This window comes from Neoarius graeffei, chromosome 1 (assembly GCF_027579695.1).
Source record: "Neoarius graeffei isolate fNeoGra1 chromosome 1, fNeoGra1.pri, whole genome shotgun sequence".
Lineage (NCBI taxonomy): Eukaryota > Metazoa > Chordata > Actinopteri > Siluriformes > Ariidae > Neoarius > Neoarius graeffei.
Genome location: NC_083569.1, coordinates 31,910,886 through 31,921,060, shown reverse-complemented (window position 1 = coordinate 31,921,060; position 10,175 = coordinate 31,910,886). Strand labels below are relative to the sequence as shown.

The following is a 10,175-nucleotide window of genomic DNA, read 5'->3' as shown; positions in this document are numbered from 1 at the left end:
GTAGCCTATACATTTATTCACTAACGTTCCTTCGGTAGCTATTAACCTAACATGCTAACATTAATGCTGCAGAAGATTATTATTGTGCCTTAACCACTGCTTGGATGATCAAGCTAACAACTTAATTTACAATGCAGAGTCATTTTACTTCAATATTTCATAGGTTACCTTTATTGCCACCGAAAATGAGACGAGTAATGAATGTAATTTTGGTCTGCAAAGAGCTCAGTGAATTTATAAGTCCACTATACAGCTGGGTTAAGATGCATGCTTATAACTAGCTTGTTCACTCATGAGGTCTACCCTCAACATGTGTGTGTGCAGTGGGCAGCCATGGGGAGTTAGGTGCCTCGTTCAAGGGCACCTCAGCCCAAGGCCACCCCATATATTAACCTAACTGCATGTCTTTGAACTGTGAGAGAAACCCACACAGACAGAACATGCAAACTCTGCACAGAAAGGCCCCCGCCAGCCTCGAACCCAGAACCTTCTTGCTGTGAGGTGACCATGCTAACCACTACACCACCGTGCCACCCAAAGTTAACCTTGAGTTTAATCAATTCAGACAAAATCTCATCTCATCTCATTATCTCTAGCCGCTTTATCCTTCTACAGGGTCGCAGGCAAGCTGGAGCCTATCCCAGCTGACTACGGGCGAAAGGCGGGGTACACCCTGGACAAGTCGCCAGGTCATCACAGGGCTGACACATAGACACAGACAACCATTCACACTCACGGTCAATTTTAGAGTCACCAGTTAACCTAACCTGCATGTCTTTGGACTGTGGGGGAAACCGGAGCACCCGGAGGAAACCCACGCGGACACGGGGAGAACATGCAAACTCCACACAGAAAGGCCCTCGCCGGCCCCGGGGCTCGAACCCAGGACCTTCTTGCTGTGAGGCGACAGCGCTAACCACTACACCACCGTGCTGCCCACAATTCAGACAAAATTAATTTATAAAATAAATATTGGATACATTTTATTCATTATAAAGAATAATATACAAAAAACGGCTACAGATAATGAGACGAGATGAATATAGCCCATAAAAACAACAGTTTTATGCAGTGAAGACAGGCAGCTTGAGAAACGACCACAGCTCACAGGCGCCCTCTAGAGGACCATCCCTGCTATTTAACTTCAACTCCTTACTGATAAGTCCCGCCTCTTGATGTTTGATTGGCTGATGGTTTATATTGATAGCCCAGGCAGCCAATAGTAGCAGGAGTAGACGGGATGTTGTCGAATTATGGGTGTGAAAATAATAATGCATTTCTGCCTGTTAGCAAGCGGTAGCTATAAGTGATGGACAATATGGCGCCGGGTGTAGAATTAGCTTCTGGACCTGCGGTTGCTTAATAGTCCGGCAGGATGAACCTCTGTGGCCAATATTTGAGGTAAGAAAACGTTTAAAAAAAAATAAACGACTCCACAGGGATTGACGTTTGTGTTTCGGGTCGGTAGGTTTAAGAGTTACGGAGGAATATCGATACTGGCTAGCTAAGCTAAGCTAGGCTAAGCTAGCAATGCTAGTGAGCAAATTCCTTCTAAAAGGGATTATTTATGTGTTTATACATGTATATGTATTTCGAGTTGTTCTTGGTAATATTGTGTAGGTTGTTTGTTTAGTCCAGCTTTGTGCTTATCCAGAATGGGTCGGTAATTTAGCTGCCTTTTTTTTTTTTTAAAAAAAAAGCTAACGTTAGCAAACAAAACGACGCAGCATGTAAAAAAGGTGTTCGCGTTGTCACGAGCCATTGTGTTACGATTAAGAGTAATAATATGAATATTGGCAGTAATAATATAGTTTATTATTGTTGTTTGGCGCCTGAGGTTTGACATTACTCCTGTTTGTGGAGTCATTTGCACATTCCTGCGGTCGAGCTCCTCGATAGCTGTTTAGCTTCATTGCCTGGTTAGTTTAGTCACTGGTTTTGTTGTTCCTTCATTTGCCTGCTTCATGCAGCCAGATCTGTGTAGTTTTTTTTTTTTTTGGGTCAGGATTGTGCATAAACATCTGGGTGCATTTATTTTTGCGCGGCATGTGGGAGAACTTTGGTTTGTATTGCTGTTGATACGGAGTTTGGTTGAATAGCTGTTACACACACACACACACACAGTAAGACAGAATGTAAAATCATTTTCTGAGTCCCAGTGAAGTATGATCACCTTGACTTCAAGTGCAACACCAGTGAAGTGATTGAAAAAAAAAATATATATATATGAGTGATTCCACGCTTATGGGTACTGAAATGGGGACATGAACTTATTTTTAAAAATTCACCTAAAACCATTTCTTTTTTTACCATCAGGTCACAAAACATGTAATCTTTAATGAATGATATGTTAAAAGATAACTTTAATTTTCTGAGATGTAATAAAAACATATTTATATGCCAAAGTCAGAACGTAACAGAAGTGTTGTGGACATATAGATTCTCAATTTTAACAATGTAGAATTACTTTATAGCTGTATTTTATTATGTATAGATAAAGTAATGATAGAATATAACAGTGAGGGTTTTTTTAATGTAGCAATCTACATCAGCTTTTTTTAATAATGTTTGACACCAATAGAATGACGTTGTCTGATACAAAAATGTAAAAAGACTGGTTGGCTTTTTGAAACATAGGAAGGTGATGTTTTAGCAAATATAATTAATAAACATGTGTAGTAGAATAAACATACACATTCTTTCAATAAGATTAACATGGTATAGAGCTAGATTGTAATTAATTTGTAACAGACGCGAGATGGACAATCGTAACAGAAGTAATGTAACAGACATCATTTTGGAACTCGTAGGCTTATCAAATTATAATTCCTTCCTTGTTTTGATTACAGTTAAACAGAACATCTTTCACAGTTTCTAAACTAGGCCTCCTAGACTTATGGCCCTTTTCCACTACCCTTTTTCAGCTCGCTTCAGCTCACTTCAGCCCGACACGGCTCGCGTTTCGACTACCAAAGAACAGCACGACTCGGCTTGCTTCAGCCCTGCTTAGCCCCTAAAACTCGCACGGTTTTGGAGTGGGGCTGAAGCGAGCCGAGTGAGGCTGGGGGCGTGAGCAGACACTCCCCTGTGCACTGATTGGTGAGGAGGAGTGTCCTCACATGCCCACACACGCCCCGCGAGCACGCTGGGATCTGTAAACACCGTAAACCCGGAAGAAGAAGAATTACGAGAATTTCTGAAGCCTTATGCGCCTCGCCTCATCTATACGCTCTTGCCAGTATCTGTCCGCGTTGTCGGTGACAACAAGCCACAGCACCAAGACCAGCAACACTAACGACTCCATGTCCTCCATGTTTATTGTTTACTATTCGGGTCGTGAGACTACCGCTTAAAAGCTCACTGATGTCACTGTTTGCGTTGCTTAACGACATCACGTGACGTCCACCCACTTCCGCTAACTCCACCCAATGTGTCCACCCACTTCCAGCCAGCACGGTTCAGCGTGGTTGTAGTCGAAATGCAACTTCAATAGCCCCACTTAGCCCAACTCAGCACGGCACGGCTCAGCCGCGTTTGTAGTGGAAAAGCGGCATTACATATCCAAAATATCATCTCATCTCATTATCTCTAGCCGCTTTATCCTTCTACAGGGTCGCAGGCAAGCTGGAGCCTATCCCAGCTGACTACAGGCGAAAGGCGGGGTACACCCTGGACAAGTCGCCAGGTCATCACAGGGCTGACACATAGACACAGACAACCATTCACACTCACATTCACACCTACGGTCAATTTAGAGTCACCAGTTAACCTAACCTGCATGTCTTTGGACTGTGGGGGAAACCGGAGCACCCGGAGGAAACCCACGCGGACACGGGGAGAACATGCAAACTCCACACAGAAAGGCCCTCGCCGGCCCCGGGGCTCGAACCCAGGACCTTCTTGCTGTGAGGCGACAGCGCTAACCACTACACCACCGTGCCGCCCATATCCAAAATATTAGGGTTTTTAATGGGTAAAAGATGGCAAATATGGGCTTCTTGGATGTTCAAATTTTATCAAAATATAGGTTTAAGAGGTTCACAATTAGTCGAAATATGAGTTTATATGTATATATCTAGGATTCAGTTATATAATGTAGGAAAACTGACCAAAGTCATTTGTATAGAATCATGAGCTTATATTAACATATCAGTTTCCTCTGTTTCTACACTTTTCTACAGAGATACCCGCATTAACGTGCGATTGTCGCTGTCAAATTATACGTCTGTTCAGATTGAACATGTCCAACATCATGTCTGTTTACATGTCAAATCGTGAAAACCGAGATTAACTATTTTTGAGGTATATCTTATCGTACTTAACCTACATGTTACTTAAAATAAGTGATTAGAAATAGACTGAAACTAAGCAGGTGCCGAGGAGTTGACTATACTTTGAATTGATAGACACGTTACGTCCAGACTTAGTTAATGTAACGGAGCGCGATAGTAAACATATCGTTGACGGGAAACATACCTCTTGTTAGCTTCGGCCATCTTGCTTGTGTACACATGATTTGATGACGTCAAATAAAAGACCACACAAAAATATATACTCTCTAAACAGCAATATCTTAAATAGCCGGGCAATTTTTTTTTTATCGGTAATTGAACAGAACGTAATGTTTGACGGATTTACGAACACTCGCATTGAAAGCGATTACAATTGATAAAAAAAAACGCAGACGTTCTCTGTTCATTATATAAGAAAACTAATAGTGTTTTCTACCATTTTTCAAAAATATCCATTATCCAAACGTTGTATGGTAAAATTAATTATCTACCCATTTCGTGTGTATTTTTGACGGGACGGAAACGTCTGTTCAACGTATTTTCAAATGTTTCTAAATCGATATATATATATACACTTAAATATATATAACAATATATAAAATTCAAAGGTACGTCCCCTTATTGAATTTATAAATGCAAAACTCAATGATAGTAGGCATGAGAGCCATGTGAAATAATGCATCTGAGAATGTCCCCAACAGCTCTTGCGAATCTGATGATTTTTTCAAAATGATTATTTAATAACTTTTGATTTAATATGGATTGAGCATTAATTTTATCTTAATTATCTCTCAAAGTTACAATTAATAACTAGCAATAAATCATTCATCACTACTGTGAGTAAAATTTAATTAACACGTTGTATATACCCATGTCTGCATATCGCCATATTACTCATAAGCGTGGAATCACTCATATAAGGAACAAATCACTTCTATGTACACTGTACTTGAGTGACGGCTACAATTATCGACACCTTAACGATCTTTTGGCGATTGTAAAAGTAGAAAAGACTTATGATATGTAAATTGTACATGAATAGTTACTCAAACTTGATTGATTTGATTTATTCCGAACAGTAAAGAAGATATCTTTCAAAAAAAACCACATTGTCATAAACAAACAGAATAGTGTAGCCACAAGGCGATAACATAATAATAATGTTCGGAAAGGATTAGGAAGAAGTAAATAACTTATCAAATCCTAAAGCTAGCTGCACACTACGCCGATTTTCAGCGTACCGAGCCAACTGAAGTCGCGAGTCAGGCGTAAAGACTAGTTTTCGATGGTGCCGATTCGAAAAACTAATCGGGAGCCAGACTGATCGGCGAGAGTCGCTAGCAATAGCCAATCATATCTTTTGCATATAACACGACATCATTAAACACAATTTCTAGCGCGAGAAATACGTGTTGGTAGCACCTAATGCAGGTATATACTGTAATTCCATAGACTGAAGCTTTCTCCATAGACACAGTGGGCTGGAAAGCCACTCTGCTCAAGTTGTGTGGCTGAATTCCAAATCGCTTTAACTCCCCTATATAAGTGCACTATTTAAGGTTGGAAATAATAGCTCATGCAGCCTAGATAGTGCGCTACATATTCCATGTTGTGTCATTTGTAATTCAGCCTGTAGCATCTTCAAGTGTTGGATTTAACAGTAACTATAGCCAATAGCCAATCACAAAGCTATTAAGTTGTCACGTGATATTTAGCGGAATGTTTATGATGCTTAGTTCGCATAATCTCGTTTGGTGTCGCTTCAATCGCGACTGCACTCGTCAACAGTTGGGGGATATGTGCGTGCCCTGTCGGGAGTCGGCTCTGAAATGGGTCGGTTCGGTACCGCGTGGATCGGCGTAGTGTGCGTCTAGCTTAACCCTCTATACCACCACTAATCAGACGTCACTTTCCGCCATAATAAACTATATATACAAAAGCAACAACAAAAAAGAAAACATACCAAGACATACCAACATGGTATAATATCGACCAAATCATATATACAGATACCTATGTTATGCACACACATATATACACACACATCCATACGTACACACACCCATAAAAAATATATACACACACACACACACACACAAATTTTATATAATATATCCGTTGAGATTTTCGGGGGAGGTAATAGGGGTCTCGCTCTCAGCGTATTACCGGGTTATTGCGGTACAGTCTCTGCACGAGACACATCTTTTCATCTCGTCTTTGCCACAAACCTCATTCAATTTATACGCCGCTCACCGACGAGCGGTCCTGACTAGCCCGTTGTTTCACGGTGTTCTACATGTGTGATATCATGTTTCGCGCACGTAGCACGTTATTCGACCAAACCAACACAGCTATTCCCGTGTATATATTGTAAAAAAGGTATCTCAGCAAAAGTATATTAAAAATGGTTTCACCGTTTAAATTAGTAGTTGCTAGATGTTTTGAAATATCAAGCCTTTGTACTTGAAACATTGTTTCAGATGAATTGATGAAATGTATTAAACATTTGATGTGAATATGCAAATCATATAACTATTAATATTGTAAATGATTGCATGAGAGGCAACCATTTTAACTTGTAATTAAAATTTTTTTTCGAGCCCTGGGGGGGCTCACCCCCCTTTGTAACTCCACAGCCATGCACGTCTGACCTTGTCAGACTTTTCAGGTTTTTGAAAATTTTATACTTGCACCCATGTAGTTGTACACTTCATGAGCTCCACATTCAAACTGTTCCATAGCTTTACTCCACAAATAGAAATACTGTACATTTTTAACGTTGTCCTAGCACTGCGAATTTTAAATTTCAATTTCCTCCTAAAATTATAGCCACTTCCACTGGAAAAGAGTTGATTCCTGATTAGTGTATCGCATCTCTTGACCCCTTGTGTCCACAGTTATCAATATCCAGATTATTTTTTTTATAAATAATCAGTATGTGGTATTAAGTTAACAAAATGTATAGTTTTTATTTAAAATTTGTTTTACACAGACTTGTATTTAGTACAAAAAAACAAACTATATTGGTTGGTGCTTACAGTACGTAAATGAGGAAGTAATTTTAGTGTTTGTAAAGAAATGAACTGATGTTGAACCTGTCAGAAAATCTTTTTGTTCCACTTTCTAAGTATTTTCGTCGATCACGTTTTGTTAATCATTCGTTGTGTTAATTTCTAGTTTTGAAGTTTACCAATAAATGTCAACAGGCAATTGACATTGTAACGACGTGAAAATCTACATCGAAGGTCGCCGTTCCACAAACCAAAATATAAAATGTCTGCTAATATTGTAATATGTGGTAGATATTTGCAACAAACTGCAAAAAAAAAAATTCTGAATAGAATCGAAAAATCTCAACATTTCAAGCATGTAATTTTTTTTAATATATGCTAGGAATTTAATTCTGTTCTAATTCTATTTATTTCAGTCTGATTCCAAATACTACTGTAGAACATTCCATTCTGTGATGCATCAGAGAAAAATTCTAAATTGCAGCACTTAATTTTTTTTTTTTTTAAAGTGCTTCATCTACTTCAACAATGTTACACAAAGATTGATCCATAACAGTTGTAAATGCCACTTAATTCCACAGGGTGTCGATAATGGTGGACACCAGTGAAAGTGATCACTATTATCGACACATCACCTGACTTCTCAAAACAAAATGGCGACTGTCAAATGAAAGAGTAAGAAACAAAGTAGGTTTTGACAAGGAGATCATGAAATATCGGTGAATTTGATGAGTAAAAACATGTCCATGATCTTTCCACCAAGCTTACCTGCGATGATCACGTCTAGGTTTAACTCAAATTACTGATCGTGCTAAAAAAACAAATCCATCTCTGGTAGTGAGCTGTGTCATGAGACGACAAGATCAAAATGTGAGGGGGGTCTTCTGGTTGATTAAAGGGGAACAGAAGGTGATTTTTTTTTTTTCCCATCAAAATTCTATTTATCTCATTTTATAAAATGTAGGAATGCGTTTCTGACGGCTATTCTGTCACTGCTATAGCAAGTTATGAGTGTTTGAAATATGCTCTGTAATAGATCAGTCCATATGTCAAAGCAGTGGCCGTAAACCAGATTTGCTGAGACCTGTGCAAGACTTTGTAGGACGGAAGTAAAACGTACAGCGGAAATCAAAGTGACTAACATCTGCCAATGTTGTCAAAAGACGCGTGCGCCCTCTTTTGAACGCTGATATAATCAAGTCGAAAGTTTTCCCTGTGTCCGAAATCACTCCCTACTCACTATATAGTGGGGACGCCATTTTGTAGCACTGTCCGAAACCTTGGTGAGGATTATGTTGGAAATGCGCTCAGTATGTGTTTATCACAAATACATGTGCACATTTATTATTTTAAAAACCCACCAGCCGCCTGATCTGGCACGTTTTAATTGTGCGACAGTAATGACGTAAATACCAGTGCGACGGACTCGTCCTTATTCTGTCGTCTTTCCAACTCTTCTCCACGTTGGTTCGAAGTTGTATGGAATAATCTCAAATCACTGATGAAGCTGGCAAATCTCGAAATTAATTTAAATTGGAACGATATGGCGATCTGGCCGTTCTGTCAACAGTTTTCAAAATGGCGGCGCTGACACATCACGTTTGAAGTTTCGCACAAGTCTTGTGAAGATCGCACAGAAAAGCGATGCCTGCCGTGGACCAAACGAACTATATTCAGCATGGATAAAAGGCTGATAAGCCAATACGAGTCACAATATAAGGTTAATAAAAACGTAATTGAATAACATGTTAATTAAGAAATAAAGCAAGCTTGAAAATGGCTTCAGTTCCCCTTTAACCAATAACTGTTGTAACTGAAACTCACCTTTGTAAATTTTTTTTTTTAATTGTTATACCACAGTGATTTTGCGATTTTTAAAAATGTTGAAATTTATTAACTTGTCTTACTTTTAAACATCTTACACTTCTTTGACATTAAGTTTACAACGTAGAACTTAAGGCCTGATTTTGCTTTCGAAAAGACAAACGCCTGTTGTAAAAAATAATTATTTTGTGTTGAGCTTGGTATTCTTAAGCCGTATTCGGATTGGATTAGTTTGTGATGTTGTGGTCATATGCTCACGCTTCACAATATAGCAGTCTTGATAGAGCTTGAGACTGTATTGCTGGTCAGTTTTATTGCCTCTGCAACCAAAAGTCCTATTTAGACAGGCCCTGGGGTAAGTTCCTTTTGGACAGGTGCTACTCTATGATTTTTCTTTTCCTGTTCGGATCCAGGGATGTGATTTTTTTTTTTCCGCGAATTCGCGGTATTCCGCTTTTTTCACCTCAAAACTTGAAGAAAAAATTTTTTTCCGATTTTTCCCTCATCCACATTCGTATCCTATTCGTTCCGACTTTGAAAGATGGCAGCCTCGGATTTGCATCTTTAAGCTCGATCACGGAGGCTGCCATCTTTCAACTCTGTTTGAAGCGAGCTTACGTACAGCTATCTAACAAGCGCGTTCATTGGTTGTTACAGAGCAAGAGTGTGTGTGTGTGTGTGCGAGCGAGAGTGTGTGTGTGTGTGTGAGCGAGCGAGAGTGTGTGTGTGTGTGTGTGTGTGTGTGTGAGCGAGCGAGAGTGTGTGTGTGTGTGTGTGTGTGAGCGAGCGAGAGTGTGTGTGTGTGTGTGAGCGAGCGAGAGTGTGTGTGTGTGTGTGAGCGAGCGAGAGTGTGTGTGTGTGTGTGTGTGTGAGCGAGCGAGAGTGTGTGTGTGAGCGAGCGAGCGAGAGTGTGTGTGTGTGTGAGCGAGCGAGAGTGTGTGTGTGTGTGTGAGCGAGCGAGAGTGTGTGTGTGTGTGTGTGAGCGAGCGAGAGTGTGTGTGTGTGTGTGTGAGCGAGCGAGAGTGTGTGTGTGTGAGCGAGCGAGAGT

The 10,175-nt window shown here is 39.9% G+C and overlaps 1 protein-coding gene across 6 annotated transcripts in view; it reads left to right on the top strand.

The window, feature by feature from the left end:
* Positions 1 to 1,296: 1,296 nt before the first annotated feature.
* smg7 (SMG7 nonsense mediated mRNA decay factor) overlaps positions 1,297 to 10,175 on the top strand; it is a 113,759-nt gene continuing 104,880 nt past the window's right edge. For all 6 annotated transcript variants that reach the window (XM_060930967.1, XM_060930976.1, XM_060930952.1 and 3 more), the window contains exon 1: positions 1,297 to 1,401. In XM_060930967.1, the coding sequence (XP_060786950.1) occupies positions 1,376 to 1,401 (26 nt within the window). In that variant the 5' untranslated portion in view covers positions 1,297 to 1,375. The remainder of the gene's footprint in view (positions 1,402 to 10,175) is intronic.